The sequence below is a fragment of the Zeus faber genome, assembly GCF_960531495.2.
Source record: "Zeus faber genome assembly, chromosome: 17".
Taxonomy (NCBI): domain Eukaryota; kingdom Metazoa; phylum Chordata; class Actinopteri; order Zeiformes; family Zeidae; genus Zeus; species Zeus faber.
The window spans coordinates 8,718,774-8,736,040 of NC_137204.1; the positions used below are offsets into that span (position 1 = coordinate 8,718,774).

The 17,267-nt window shown below is 41.5% G+C and overlaps 1 protein-coding gene across 1 annotated transcript in view; it reads right to left on the minus strand.

Moving 5' to 3' along the window:
* The window catches only part of pde8b (phosphodiesterase 8B), a gene marked incomplete at both ends in the record, with an annotated part of 35,187 nt that extends 29,868 nt beyond the window's left edge, over window positions 1-5,319 (minus strand). The window contains one exon of the mRNA XM_080017373.1: window positions 4,951-5,319. Within this exon, the coding sequence (XP_079873499.1) occupies window positions 4,951-5,319 (369 nt within the window). The remainder of the gene's footprint in view (window positions 1-4,950) is intronic.
* Window positions 5,320-17,267: the final 11,948 nt, after the last annotated feature.

The window sequence follows — 17,267 nt, forward strand, 5'->3', positions numbered from 1 at the left end:
ACAAAACAAACAGTAAACCAGAGCTAAAAACAAAGTACCAAAGCCAGAACACAGAGATCTACAAAACAAATAGTTAAAAGTACTGTTACAACTACAGTTACTAAAATATACGGCTTACCAATTTTCCATTGATTTCCAAAAGCATATCGGCACCTTTGCGTCGGTCACCTTTTAAACATTCAAGTAAGGGGAGCATTTATTTTTAGACGACTGACAGACGCCTGCAAAACCAGTATGGCACCGTAGCTCCCTGTTCAAGGAAGAAGCACTGTGATATCCTTTGGTGTCGGTTTGTCGCACACCTGCAATGGAACACATGTGCCTAGCGTACATCCCGGCCTACACACACACACACACACACACACACACACACACGCACACACCCACACAAGCAAATAATAGCGTGTGCTCGGACTTACATAGGAAAACCTGTGTGTTAAATCTGTGGCTGGCTGCTAATACCTTCTAAAGAGGTTTGCAGCGGATTGCTCCAGGCAGCATCACTAATACCTAATGCTGTGTGTGCATGTGTGTGTGTGTGTGTGTGTGTGTGTCCATAGGCGGGTGTTCCCTCGTGTGGTTTGTCTCAGCAGCCTGCACAGGCGTCTTATCCACGTGCGTCACTCAGTTGCGAATAAACCCCTCAGCGAGATGCTGGATCATTTCAAAGAACACACACACACAAAAACACACACACACACCCACACACCACTCTCAGTCGCACACACACACAGATCTATAATTACAAAAATGAAAAACTAAGGGTCCACTTAGGTGTACCTACTATTTTACTATATGCAGCTAATCTCTTTCTTATTTCCCTAATCAACTTCACAAACTCAGTAGTCACAGTTATGGTAGAAGATTATATCAGACAATAGTTAAAAAATATTTAAATTTTTTTTTTTTTTTGCAAAAGTAAAATTGTGGGGTCATTTCATGAATAGTCTGACCAAATAATGTCCATCAGATTAGCCACCGGTAAGAATAATCCCAAATTTCAGTCCTGGAAACAACAGTTGTGATCGCATACATACATACATACATACATACATACATACATACATACATACATACATACATACATACATACATACATACATACATACATACATACATACATATTGGTGATTCAACTTCATGAGAATGTTTTTGTGAGAATGGCCATGAATCATAATGACTTCTTCCACTCTGAATACCGCAGAGACTACACAGACACACACACACACACACACACACACACAGACACACACACACACACACACACACACACACACACACACACACACACACACACACTCAGTAATATATATAATCATGTCATTTCTGACAGACATATATTTGAGGGATATTTAAGCTATGGAATTAATAATAATAATTTTTCAATTTTTGATAATTATCTTCAAGTCTTCTATGCACTAAAACTAAGTAGATGGGAAAAACCAGTCCCTTTTAGCCTTGCAGTTTGAACTATACGTAATGTATCAATAACATTCTGTTACATTTTAACAATAGGATTGGGGGTGTTTGAATCGTATTCAAATTTGATTTGGAAACAAACGATAAAGCAGAAAATAATAATATGATGCTTTTACGAGAAGTTATCCCCCCTCTCTCTGGTCTACGGTGTATAGATCTTTTAAATCAGTGTATTCAATAAAACATGTCATCAGAGTCAAGTGTCATTACATTGTCTACCGATGTCTTTTAATTTTGTCAAGTGTGATTTTGATGCTATTGAAGAATATTTATTCACAGCAGCCTTTACAATGGTCACCCACCCACACACACACACACACACACACACACACACACACGCAAACGCACACACACACAATCTCACCCTTCCACCCCTCTTATACCTGATCTAAGAATCCATTTCCATCTTGATTGCAGGGCTTTTGAACTTATCTTCTTCTTTCCTAGTCATGTTACAGGATTAATGAATTGATTGGACAGGAGTCGATCTCATTTTCACAAAGACAATTCATTACTTGGCATTTCAGCATTTTTTCCTTCAGAATACCAGTGTTCCAGTTACTTGTGCATTCCTACCCAAATCAAATACGTCATTTCAGCTTTATTAAGTCTAAAGCTATTTTTTTCTTCACTGTTTTTTAATACACTTTTGTCATTGGATCCTCTTCCTGAATAACCTCCTTCAATCCAATTGTTATTATTGTATCGGTCACAAGCTCCATAAGTAATAGTTTAATGACACTCCTGTCAAGTTTTCGAGTTGATTCATTTATGAGAATTAATATAAACATACACTTGAATTTTAAAAGAATGTGGGTTAATAGTGGTTAAGGAAGGCAATTAAAAAAATGGCATTGTGTATTCTAGAAAGGTAGTATGTTGAACAATAGTGGGACATTTCATAAAGATGTGAGCTCCTGCCATATCCAGTGAAATTACTGTAGAGTTTGATGATGACGATGATTAATATTCATCAAGTTGAATGTGTATGGATTTCTACTTTCTTCCATAAACATTTTTTTTCAAAATAAACAAGGTAAACTCTTAGCCTTTATAACCATATTTCAAATATTATGTTTGATTACACTTTTTATAACAACACTTATTACCTGTAAAATTGCCGTACATTTTTCACATATTGATTTAGTTTACATGCACGGCTTACTGTTTTATTAATCCGCAGTCATGTACCGGTAGCTTACTTTTTTGTTAAATATATATATATACAAAAAAACATTTTTCTTTATATTATTTTATTTATTTTGTTCTTCCTGATCTCCTTTTGCTTGAACATACTTTTACTTTCTTGCTTGTATAAATTGTCATTGTTTTAGATTTGATACTTTTTTATTATTATTATTATTATATTGAGGATATTAAAAAAAAATTCAACCGGTCTCGCCACTGGGACATGGGGGTGTGTGTTGTGTGATGATGTTGAGAAAGCAAGCCGTTGTGTGAGAGGCCCTGAAGGTCCACCAGCATCAGCCCCTTCACATGTGATTGTCCAGAGGGGTAAACAAACGCTCTGCATGTATAAACACACATGCACGCACACAGACACACACACAGACACACACACAGACACACACAGACACACACACACACACACACACACACACACACACAAACACACACACACAGTCTGACAGTGATCACGCAGTGAGAAGGTAGCAGTTTCTTCACTAAATAGTGTCATTGATACCGTACATCGACAAAGGGAGAGAAAGAGGGCAGCTGACACAACCCACACACTTTAAACCTCTCATTCATCCGTCCGCTCTCCTACTGTCCACTTCCTATCAAGCGTTTTGATTGTTTGGAACCACCATAAACCTCTGATACACACTTAAAAGGCCTTACAATTAAGCTAAATTAAGGTCCTGATAATGCTCAATAGCAAATTTGTCCAAATAATGGTTCATTTAATCCAATTAACTGTGATTTAAAGGTCAAATGACAGTGTGACACTGTGAATCTATGTATTGATAATCAGAACGTTATGGGTGAACTTTCAGACACGCCTTCCAAAGTCCCCCCAAATTGGTCATATAATATACCAAAAATAGAATAATACATGTAAAATCCCATATGAACCCATTTGCATTTGCTACAGCATGTAATACCAAATGGATTAATACAATGGTCACATGGTACACAAAACATTGGTACCATGCAATAATACACTATATTAATAGTATACTATATTATATCATGTCATATTATGCCATATCCATCATGATTAATTTTGAATAAAATAATATATTCTGAAGATCTGAAGTCAAAAGTTATCTGTTCCAATATATAAGAGCAACAAACTGCACATACATTCTGCCGACATGCCCACATCTCAACAAATTGATGAAGATGTGAGGTTAGATTTGCAGACAATATGGACAGCAAATGCAATAAGTCATAAACAATGACAAAGAAAGGAAAGACTTAGGTTTCCCTTCTCAGAATACGTTCTAAATAAAAATATGAAATGATCCTTCTAGCGTCATATGGCAGTCAAGGTGCTGCTCCTGAAACGCCATCTCTGCACTGACTTTTCCCAGAGAGAGGTTTGAGCTGTGACTTCTTCATCCTCAGAAAAGCGTGATAGTGAAATTAAATTAATTTGATGCACTTGGCTTTACTATGTTTGGGAGAAAAGTAAGTAAAGATGAAACACGATTCCATCAATGTCTGTCAACGGGTATTTATTAGTGTTATAATCCTACACGTCATCAGAGCAGGGGACCTGATGCTGAGGAATATTGATTTTATTCCTATAGTGTAGACCTGGATGTAAGGTTTTATCAGCCCTCATTGTGAGGTGTCAATTTAACAATATTCAAAGATTAAATTAGCTCAATTTGATCTTCTGATCCAAATTTAAAATTTGGGATGGATGAGTTGTAACGCTTTCACCATCATTAAGGTGAGGTCGACACTCTGCCACCATCCATTCAGTACAAATATCATTCAAAATGAGAAAAAGCTGAGCCAAAATAATAGAGGCCTATTGACAAAGTGCATTTTGAAGATACAAAAATAGATTACTTCATCCATAACTGTTGGCAAAGGTACTGTACAGTAAACAACAAGGTCAATGTCGCAACTAACTTGTGTTGTGGTGGCATTCGAAGCGGTTTTCCTTTCGCCGTTGCACGCTTGACGACGCGCAAACCACAGCCTTCAAACCACTGTTCACCCTTTGACTTCTTTGTCACACTTCCTTCTCCCCGTTCTGCAAACTCCGAGCCAAGCGCAAGCCCCAACGCACGCACGTTGTCTCGGTCGGGTTGAGGAGACAAATGCAAATGAACTCCGCGTATGACGAGGCCTATCGGGACGCACGTAAGGTTTCACGCATCTCCACCAACTTAGCTCGACGGCCAACGACACTGCTGCGGGATGTTGTGAGAACGCAGGTGTTGGGGGAAACCCAACAGACAGGTCCCCGTTTCGGCCGCGCAGCGCCAGTACCTTGAGGTTGGTGTGGCTGGTCTGCGTCTCGGCCTCGATGCGGACGTGTCCTCCTCCCTCTCCTCCTCCTCCACCTCCTTCCCCTCCTCCTCCTCCTCCTCCTTCTTCTCCTCCTCCTCCTCCTTCTCCTCCGCCGACGCCGCCGCGCTCCTTGCGCTCCCGCTGAGAGTTGTTCCTGGAGTGCCGGCTCTGGTAGGTGATGACGGACGGTATGGCGTCCGCCGCATCGGTCTTGATGAAGAGCCCGTGGAGGGTGGCCGCGGTGCCCTGCGAGATGGTGGTGGTCTGGTGCGGGGAGTTGGACTCGTCCGAGTCTCGGCAGTAGATCACGCCGCTCTGCGAGACGTGGATGCTGGGGGCGCAGCCCATGCCTCAGTCGGCGCCGCTCGGATCTCGGATATAATCGCGCGGTGTGCGGGTACCACCTCGCCCGACCGGAGCGGCTGCTGCCTCCTCCGGAGCATCGGTTGCGGGGTGGGGGGCGGGGAGGGGGGGGGGGGGGGGCTCTCTCCCGGTTCTCTCAGTCCGTGAACATCACGCCACTTTAGGACACGTTAGCCAGTGTGTCCCGACGTGTAACATCGGGACACACTGGCTCGACAGTGAGATGATGGAAATGTTTTTTTGTTTTTTTTTAATAAAGCACCGACTCGTGCCGTCCCACGCGCCTTCCTCTGGACTGATAATTCACCTCATCTTCATCTTCATCTTCATCCGATATTCCAAGCAAATCATTGGCCGCAGTCCATCCCCCTCTCTCTCTCTCTCTCTCTCTCTCGCTCTCTCTCTCTCTCATTTCACACCCCTCTCTTTCCTGTTCCTATCACTCGCTCCCTTTCCCACCCTCTCCCCTGCTGTTTCCCTCTCCCCTTTTCACTCATGTATTTGCATAACATTCTCTCCCCTCTCTCCTGTCTCTCCCTCCCTCCCTCCCTCCCTCTCCTGTGTTTATATCACTCTCTCCCCCCCTGCCCCCTCCCCCTCCCCCGCCCCCCCCCTTCACTCCAGTGTGTCTCCTCTCCCCACTGTGTTTATATCACCCCCCCCTCCTGTTTCTCTCTCCTTCTCTCCTGTGTATATGTCACTCTCATCCTCTCCCCACTCTCTCTCTCTGTCATTTCAAGGCCAGGGTCATTTCATCTATTTCATCTGGGACACCCTCCACTATTTGAGGTCTGCATGGCTTTTATAGTGGATACATATAGGAAGTATGTACAAATGTACAGGATAGCAATTAATTGGAGTAGACGGTGGAGGGAATTAGGGAAAAAGTAGATACTGTAGGTAGATAGATAGATAGATAGATAGATAGATAGATAGATAGATAGATAGATAGATAGATAGATAGATAGATAGATAGATAGATAGATAGATAGATAGATAGATAGATAGATAGATAGACCGATAGGTGATATGTCTGCCTGCCCCTGGGCTAATTCATACCGACCCACTCTCTACAGTAAACCCATGTTTACAACCCCCCGTCTACTGTGTCTCTGTGCCCGAGGTCCCTGAACACTCCACTTGGCTGGCGCATGGTAAACTGCCACACTGGCACCTGAACAGGGACTCTCTGGCACGGGGAAAGGACACAGAGGGGCCGTCCGAAGACGCCCTGGAGCCACTAGCGGGTCAAGCAGTGCCCAGGGTGTGCGGAGAACCGGGGGAGAAGAAGGCTCTGGCAGCTAGCTTTTCCGGCGAGCAGCCACCGCCGGGACCATCCAGCCGCCCAGCAGCCAGGCCACCCCTCCAAGTAGCCCCACACGTTCTTCGGCCAGCACAGCAGCCCGGAGCTCCATGCTCCGGAAGGGAGGAGGGGGCGGTCTGTCGTCGCCCTGGGGGAAGTCGACCGTGGTCTTCCGGGGAGCCTGGTCCCCTTGAAGCGGCCCAGTTACTTTTTTTTTGGACATTTGTTGGTTTGAGGTATGGGAACCCTGAGTCAGAGTCTGTCTTAGGCATTTCTTTTTTCATTTTTGTCCTCTGCTTGGTGGTGGTGGTGGGGGGGGGTAGGCTTCGGTGTCGGGTATGTGGTGTGGGGATGGTGTGGTTTGAGCAGCCACACTTGACCTGGATCTAGGTAATTGGTGGATTTAGGATAAGAGTGGCTGGATACCTGTTGCTTGTTGGTTGGTCTAACAAGCAACAGGTAGAACCCCCATCCCCACCCACACTCAGGAGAGGAGCCCCGTCAAGACACATGTCTATCTGCTCCTGGACTAATTCCAGCTGGCCCTCTCTCTACAATAAACTGGTGTTTACAACCCCCGTCTTCTGTGTCTCTGTGCCGGAGGGCCCTGAACACGCTACTTGGATGGCCCGGGGTAGGCGAAACTGGCACAGACTGATGGATACATAGATAAGAAAAAGATGGATGGATACATAGATAAGAAAAATGTAGATGGATACATAGAGATACGAAAAATATAGATGGATACATAGAGAAATAAGAAAAATATAGATAAGAAAAAGATAGATGATGAATAACAAAAGGATGGATAGATGATACATAGATAAGAAAAATATAGATGGATACATAAGAAAAAGATATATGGATACATAGAGAGATAAGAAAAAGATAGATGGATAGATAGATAGATAAAAAAAACATAGATAGATAGATAGATAGATAGATAGATAGATAGATAGATAGATAGATAGATAGATCAACTCTGCACAAAGAGCCCCCTGGTGGTAGCCTTAAAAATAACGGTTAACATAATTCCCACAGCAGGTCCCTAATTTTTTTCTCCACTTCATTATCACAATTTTAAATTTTATTTAATTTTTTATTTTATGAAAGGACACCAACGGGCCTCCGAAGCTAAAGTGCGAAATCACAACATTCACATCTATGTCCTCGTCCAAACTTTGTGTTTGTCCAAAGGAATGCATCTTTAAAATAACTGTGACCGTATAACCACATCAATTGATTTTAATGGATATAAAAATGACAATGTTCCTGGTTAAAGAAGGCGGGTCCTTACCTTCTGCGGTCCGTTGAGCAGATCTTCTCCAGAGAGTCGACTCATGGTTGGAGCCGGGACCGGTCCTTCGGCTCCACCACCAGAGGAAGGTGTGTGTTCACGCGTGCGTGCGTGCGTGTGCGTGTTCACCCGTGTGTGTGTTCACTCGTGTGTGTGTGTGTGTGTGTGTGTTCACCCGTGCGGTTGCGTCTGAAGCGGTGGTTTAATACGCAGCCATGAAGACGCTGCCCGGGAGGAGGCGAGGCGCACCGGGTCTGGACTCTGGAGTGAGCGTGACCGTGACCGTCACAACTTTTTGGGGATTATTCCTTTTTGGTTTTTTCAGTCTGCAAACAGACCGGACGTCCGTGTGACCCATATGATCACTAGGCACAATGTGTGGTTATTAAAGAGGTTTATTACTCCTTTATTTTTTTTTCATTAGACAATTTCTCACACAAAAAAATCTAGACTGGGATTCATCAAGCATTTCATCTAGCCTTTATCTATAATCCATAATATTTTAGATTATTCATAGTGACTTTCCTGCTTCTAACAACACAATGGGGTCAAAACAACAGACATTAAACAAGAAAACAAAACAAAATCCTTAACGATATAGATGCAGAGCTGCCTTTGTACACATGGATGAGGATTTTTTTTTTTTATCAATGTTGTTGCATAGCTATATAATTGTATAGGGAATAACATTTTTATTGAGAAGGACCGTTTCTTGCTATAACGTGGACTATGCTGTTGCATAGGGGGGGGGGGGGGGGGGGATTTTTATATGTTTAGTTTAGAAGTTGCGGTGTTTTCCTTAATTTAAACATTTTAAGAAAAATGCAGCATCTGTCTCATTTTTGCACAGTATTTGGGAGATGTTATAATGCAGATTGGGCAAATCCTGTAAGTTTTCAGGAGTTTCTTGGTGTAGGGGAGCCAAGAAAACCCAACAACCCTTCATGTTGAGTCCGTACGAGGCTGCTTGTCTCAGTTTTGGTGTCCGGCCCCGCCCAATTCCTATTCTTTATGGGCCCACCTTCTTATTCTCTGCAACTTTGAACATAAGCGGAGGCATGTTGAAATAAAGTGATTTGTTATGAAAAATTGGAATTGTGGATTGGAATGTGCGTTCTGCTTACCTTGTTGCCACGTGGAGCTCTCTCACAGATAACCACCTGGGGTCCTCGGGAACTCCTCCTGTTCCCCCCTGCCAACAGTATTTGACACAGGAAATAAATCCAAAACCTGAAAAATGAGAGAAAAGCATTACAACAAAAGAAATAGAGTATTTGTTAGTGCATGACTTATCAATAACCTACACAAAAAATAAAAACCTAACCCTAATCCTTTATTCTTCCTCAGCACTCTTGCTTTCTTATTGTCCAAACCCTCGACTTCGCTCCTCTTTCTTCAGCCCATTTGTCCACTCTTTCCTCTACGCCACGTCATCTGTCTCGTAGTTCTTCCCTCGAGTATGTTCATTCCATTTGAGAGGTGGCTATAGGGTCTAGCTGGCTAGACTACAAGACCTATACAGCTTTCACAAATGACTGTGTTCATTTATGAACACGATAAGTGATCCTAAATGAAATCAGCCAGCAAGCCCTCACTGCCACTGGGTAGAATTTTCATGTCGGTCATACATGAAAATCAAAAAGGTTTTGGGTGGAAATGCCTAGATCTGACAAACAGTGTATTTGTTGTGCTTCCAAGTGAAGCCAGATTTAATCGGTGTAGAGCACTGCTTTTAGAGAAAGGTTAGTCCATCAAAAGGCTCTCTGTAAAGCTGACGGACCAACTCTGAGCTTATGAGAAACGTGGTTGATCTGGAGCAGGGGTGGGCAAACTTTTTGGCTCAGGAGCCACATTGACTTTTAAAATTTGACAGATGGGCCGGGTCAGCACAAGATGCATACATATCAAACATAAACAGAAAAAAAGCATTACAGTGTTAATACACTTACCTTTTAGTGGGAACAGTGCTGTTGATCACCCATTTTTGCCAGTGCATTGAAGTCTGGTGTTAGTTTTGCTGTGGCAATTCTCAGAACAGATCTGAGGTGTTCATCACTCAACTGGGATCTGTGGGGTGCTTTGTTGGTGTCACACTAAAAGTCTATTCACAAGCATACGTAGAGCCAAACAACACCAGCATCCTCTGTGCCATCTTCTGGATGTTTGGAAATTTGGCTGAGCTTTATGAAGCATAAAACCCATCCAGTTTAAGAGAGTTGAACTTCTCCTTTTAGACGGTGTCACATGGGAGATCAATCAGTTCCAACTGCAACTGCTGTGGCACCGTTTCAGGGTCTTGTGAGAAGGGACATGACACCAGCTGAAGTGACTTGTCAATTTTTCCAAAATCAGAGAACCAACGGCAGAATTCTTAATGCAGGTCATCCAGTGATTTCCTGTATTTTTTCACATGTTGCGGGGCCTCTTTCAACGTAGCCAGTGTGGGGAAATGAGCGAATGACTCGTTTGACATTTGCTTTGAGAATAAAGCTAGCTTGGTTTCAGAGGCTCTGACGTTTGTATGCATTTCATGCACAAACTGGTCTTTACCTTGTAGCTTCACATGAAGCTCATTCATGTGTGTCAGTATGTCCACAGAAAAAGCTAAATCACAAAGCCAATCTGTGTCACTCAGCTCAGGTACTTGTCAGCGTTCTCAAGTAGCTCCAAAAATGAGATAATCTCCTGTTTGAGCTCCCACACTCGTTGACATACTTTCCCCAAACTTAACCAGCGGACATTAGAATGGTAAAGCAAGTCCCTGTGATCCAGTTTCTTCAAGAAACTTAATAAACTGACGATGGTGAAGTCCCCTCCCTCTAATAAAGTTAACGAGTTTTAAAACTGGCTTCACCACGTGGTCAAGCTGCAATACGGATTTACACAGTGCTTCTTGGTGAATTATGCAGTGTCGGAAAATTACCTCCTGCTCAGGGTTGCCCTCTTTCACCCTCTCCTGGATTCTTTTGAGCAGTCCGACGTTTTTTCCCATCATATTTGGCGATCCATCTGTGGTAACATTGGCGAGCGTACTCCAAGGTAGCTTGTGCCTCTTGATGACCGCCGACACACTGTCATACAAGTCCTCTCCCCGTGTTTTCCCTTTTAGGGATTCCACGGCCAAAAAGACCTCCATTATCTCAAAATTGTCATTAATCCCTCTGATAAAAATTTAAAGCTGAGCGGTGCCCTTTATGTCATTACTTTCGTCCAGTGCCAAAGAATCTAATGTAAATGACTCAGCTTTTTTGTTTAGCTTGCTAGCTATGTCTTTTTCAGTTAGTTCAACACGGCGAGTCACTGTCCTGCGTGATAAGCTAATTTTTTCAAATTTGTTCTTGCTCTCAGGACAGAAGATACCTGCTGTCTCTCCCATGCACTCTTTGAGAAACACCCCTTCAGAGAAAGGCTTGCTGGCTTTGCTAATTTGAATGCCAGCAAATAACTTGCCTTCGTGCTTGATTCTTGGATGGCAGTTTGTCGGATAAAGGTGTTTTGCTGAGCCTGCAAGCCACCTGCCAATTTTGATTGATTGATTGGTTGTTAGCGTAATTAGCATGCTTGGTGGAAAAGTGACGGCTGATGTTGTATTCCTTGAAAACCGCAATAGTTCCGTGGCCGCAGGGCCGCAGGGCACCCTCGGCTGCAGGATCTCCTGCAGCCGAGGGTTGTTCGCGGGTCTGTGGAGTTCGGGGTGGCTTCGGGCACCTTGCGCTGCTTGGAGGCACTGTGACATAATACCAACCTTCTACACCAGTACCAATGGGGACAAGTCATGTACACTCACCGGTGGACATCTTACACACGCACTCACACACGCACACCTGCTTCAAGTGCACCCCAGCACCCTCCTGGTTGCATTCCTCTCCTTTCCTCCCTCATTTACTGCCACAACTATGACAGGAAGAGGCCACGTGACCAGTTGTAGTTCCAGTTTTCCTGGACCTAATTCAGTTTTTCAATACATGTTGTCATCCAATGTTCAAGTTTTTGTCCAAATGTTGTTTGTTTCTATATTTATTTGTCTCACCGTGGTGATTTTCCGCTCTTGGAGTAGTGATCAGTTGTTTGTAGACCCAAACATGATAAATAGTTCTCCAAAGACGGGGGTTGGTGGTGGCTCTCCATAACCAAAAACTGTGCTCTTGTCATTCTACCGGTCATCCACAGGACAGAGTTATTGCAGCAGTTCTTGATGATGTAATAATTAATAAAGAGTTGCATTGCAGGTTGAGAACTTGAACTCCACTTGCAGACTAACTCTGTCCTGAATGCAATGGCAGACAAATACTCTGTGTTGTATGCCCAGCAGGCTGACAGCACAGAAAAAAAAAAAAAAAAAAGAATTTTGTACCAATCTTCGGTGGCCGGATTAAAAACACCAACGGGCCGGATGTGGCCCACGGGCCATAGTTTGCCCACCCCTGATCTGGAGAGTCCTTTGCAGAATGTTGTTATTTGGCGTGACACTTGCTTGGGTATTGTGTTGGGTAGAGGGTGAGACAGAGCCTGTGGCATTTATCTCACAGCAAAAGGGTGAGAGTACTGCACCGGAGCCCAGAGGGAAGGTAAAGGAGACAGGTTATTTATCCAAATACACTTTATTAGGCATTTTATTCGTTGGGCCGGACTTCAGAGACTTTTAAACAAAACGGCAAATAATAAGAAGCGGCAAATATGAAAGGACTGGTAACACTAAGATAAATCGTTGATACTCTGTCTCTAATAATATTGTCTCTCCAACCAAACAGTGAGAATGTATCGTCCTTCATGTTTAATAACACAGTTGGCCCACCAGCTGATCTGTGAAAACCCACAGTGTGTCAGAAAGTGATTTATGACCTGAAGGTCTGCAGCATAATTTAGCCCGTAGAGAGAGAAATGCTGCTATCCAGAAATCCTCATATGGTCCTATGTGAAGTAGCATTAACTAAAAGTTACTCATACTGTACTATGAATAACTTTGCTCTGTGAATGAAAGTTTTAGGGCAGAAAACGTAAATACAAGAGCTGTAAGAGTGATAATTTAATGTAAAATAACATCAATCCTGAAGTGCTGTTTAACACTTGACTCCAAGCTCTTTGGCGTGGAGCAGGGCTCCTCCTCTTTCCAAATCCCAATTTAAGCCCTGTCTATTACGGATCCTCCACTATGTTTAACCGTTGGCGACAGACATTGTTGGCTGAAGGCCTTCTTTGGGCTTGTCTAAACGCAAACCCATCTGGATGTAGGAAATAGATCCAATACAATCAGAACTGAGTGTTAACCCAGGCCAGGGTACCATGTCAGATGGAGAGGAATACGCAATAGAAGTAGCTCTCGAGTTGACCACAAGGGGGAGTACATCGTTCAATTGCGAATAACAAACGGATAATAATAACAATAATAATAATAATAATAACAATAATAATAATAATAATAGTAGTAATTATTATTATTATTATTATTATTATTATTAGTAGTAGTAGTAGTAGTAGTAGTAGTAGTAGAAGTAGTAGTAGTATTATAATAATCATAATCATACAATTATCACAACATAATCATAACAATAATAACAATAATAATAATAATATTAATCATAATCATAATCTTAATAACAACAAATGGCCACCTGTTAATACATACCTCTTTCCTTCCAGGAAAACTATTAATATTACTTCCAAATCCCTAAAATATACAATTTAAAAAATAATATTGGACAGATTAGTTAGGCTCTAGGACCAACAAAGGCGTTGTGCTTGTTATTGCTAATTCTACAATTATATAAAATGATATTCTTTTAAAAAGATGAATTATTGAACTGCACCTCACGATACCCAATTAATTTATATATATTAAACTGTATAAAAATTAACTAAAAAGACAAAAATAACGGTAACATCCAGGTCTAATATTTAAAATTAAATAAATTGAACTCATTGTGTACTGACAGTACTTGTCCAAATGTTTTAATAAGGAATAACTTATTCAGTTTAATGGGCCATTTTCAACCATGTTGTAATCTTTCTTTTAATGACATTTTAAAATTATGTTGCTCCTCTTTGTTTCACTTACATCTGTGTATTTATAAGTTTAAACTTTTTTTCCCCTTATGGACAGTAATACCAATCAAAGGAAAAAAGTAATTAATTCATGGAATGTTAATTGTCAATGATCATTCCGAAAGCTTTTTCAAATTGTCAACAAGCCAGCAGGGGGCAGCAGCACAATAGATATTGAGGTTTTATCTATCTTGTGGGAGCACATGCTCTCGCCAGCTTTAGTGCCAACATGTCAATATTTTTTTAAACCATCTATTTTGTGAAAAATGTTTCCTAAAAAATCTGAAAAGGGCAACAATACTCATTGCAAATTCAAGTAGTGATCAAGCGCGATAACGCGATTCTGACCATTTCTTTAATACGACCTGTGTAATAGAGCTGGAAACAGCGACACCTAGTGGCGCTCTGTTGCACAGTAGAAAGGAGGCAATAGTTCCCCTGAATAGTTCAACAAATGAAGAAGAACAAGAAGAACAATCTTTATTTGTCACACAGCACACCACACTACAACACATGCACGCACACACACACACACATGCACATGCTTTGGATGGTGGCCAGTGAAATGAGGCCTCTGCGTTTAACCCATCCTGGCTTGTCCTTCCTCCGGGGGCACAGCCAGGAGCAGTGGGCAGCATGGTGATGAGTGTCCATCGCTGGTCGGATGATGGGTGCATGTTTTTGGTGGGGGTCCTTACTGATGTTAGGTGGAGGAAACCCCATGTGAGCACGGGGAGAACATGCAAACTCCACACAGAAAGGCTCCTATTTGGGAGATAACCCGCCGGAGCACGGTGCCAACAGCGCCCCAGGCGGGAATCGAACCCGGGACCTTCTTGCTGTGAGGCAAATGGCACAGTCAACAGCTCATTGAATAAAAACAGAGACCAGTTGTCAGGAACTGTCTATAGAATTACATAATTAAAAAGGCATTAAAGGAATATTTAAGGAATGGATGCATATTTTTCCAGAATATCACATCAAACATCATCTTTTAGCTTTTCTACATTGTGGTCCCATCATTTAGTCAGGTGTGAATGCTGCATGAAGCTGTTGTTCTTGCTCTGTTTGTAATGTGTGGCCTCGGGTGTGATTCACAGATTTTCTTTTCTCTTCTCTGTAGGTACCACATCAAGATGTCCACAAAGCAAATCCCAAGCACTTTCTTTGATTCTTACCAATGTTTCCTCCCTTTTTCTGTATATAGTATGGAACATTGTGCTACAGTCTTGAAAAATTACACTTTTAAATGGCATATGTTATGTAATAATTTCCAAGTTATACAACTATTAATATAGTATTGATGAGCAATAAATATACCATTGTTGCACAGTAATGACAATATTTACACATTGCCATTAAAATGTCTAATTTGATATGTAATCCATTCTGAGATTTCAATAGGAAAACATTACATTTGGAAAAAATAGAATCACTTCTCTGTTTATTTTTCAATTTAATTTTACTAACTGTGGCGCTGAGGGATAGGTATAAGTTTAATATAAACATTCATAAAATATTCAGTATTCTGGTTTGAAATCCATTGATGCAATTCTACAAAATCAAATTAATGAAATAATTAATACAATTAATTGTATTTGATTTAAATTTAAATTACATTTACATAAATCACCAGGCAAATGTTATCAAGTGTATCAATGTTATCGTTGTGGTTATGCATATCTTTATTTTATTTTTGTTTTTCAATCATTGAAGTTCTCCACCCACAACATTCAATCTAAAATTCCTCCATGTACAAATGCTTTGGCAAGAAAATTGGATTTGATCCTGATTTGTGGTGCCACGAAGCAAGCTGTTTTTTTTAATATATATATATATCAAATAATATTTAACTCAATATAGATCACAAATAATGAAAGGCATTACATCCTTTTTTGCAAAAGGCACAGGGGAAAAAGCTGGGATGCTGGATGTGATGTCACCACGGTTTCCAGGAATCTGTATTTCGAGCGCCTTCTGCTCCACTTGCAAGAATTTGTAGCTTACCCTGTGATGACATAAGCAGGGCTTTGTTTCCTAAATCTGAATTATGCATGGTTGAAATCGCCTTGCGAAAGTCCACTCAACCTACACCACAGACACACGCACGCACGCACGCACGCACGCACGCGCACACACACACACACATGAACTGGATGTTAGACATGAAATCCAGCATCAAAGAAAGTTTAGAAATTTGGATTTTGTGAATTTTATGCATCCTTCCCTGTGCTGTGAGGTCTTTGATTCACATGACCTGAGACCCATAGTGTTGGGGGATGGGGCTATTAAAGTGTGTGCAAATGTGAATAAATATGTAAAAATCATGTTGTCATCATTCATCAGTTTGCAAAAGGAAATAAGGTCAATAACCTGAATCAGGATCAGAAACACAGTCAGAGTTTATTCTGCCAAGTAAATTTTCATAGGCAATGAAAAAGGCTTAACAGTCCGAAAATATCAAATACAATAATAAAATCTGAAAACATAACATAACATTAAATACACAACATAAAAAAAGCCCCATATACAAATAGCAAAAATTGTCATTCTACACACAGGATAAATTATTGGCCAAGGTATATATGGTATACATTATAAATGATTATAATACTGTTATGTACTATTATGTACTTACTAAGTTATCACAGAGCCTATGGAGTTTTATCACTGTTATTTCAATATATTGCATGGCTAATCCGGCAATAATACTTGGCTGAGATATTTCATATATGGTAAAATAAAACCTTATGAAGGTTTTACGTGGATCAGTGGCCGTGGGTACTTGGAGGTCCTGGACATCAAATAATGGAGATAAGTGGAATTATTTAACCTGAGATGAAGTCACAATAGGGTTCAGCCCTATTGGGATAGTTGAAACCTGACACCCACCATGGAAGTAATTGAGTTGAAAAGACTATTAAAAAAATGTCTTGTCAAATGTATGATTAGTTCTGGACATGACCAGGAGTTTGGGGGTGGAATAGCACTTCATTGGTGAGGTTATGCTTCTCGGGGAGAGGGAGGAAGACTCTGTGGAACTGGTAGATGGCAGCTGCCATCTTGAATGGACTTGTTTACAAATTTATGATCAAGGGGCTGATATAGCGACAGAATTGGGTTTTGTTCTGTTGTTGAATTGGGAGTCTGGTGTACGTGTGCAAGGTTTCATTTTTGTGCTGACGTAGGGGCTTTGGACCCTCCTAGAGTCAGAGATGGTTTACGGTGGATGACAGAAGATTTGAGTTGCCAGATTAGTTCTTACAAGCAGTCACTTGACCGGATATTAAG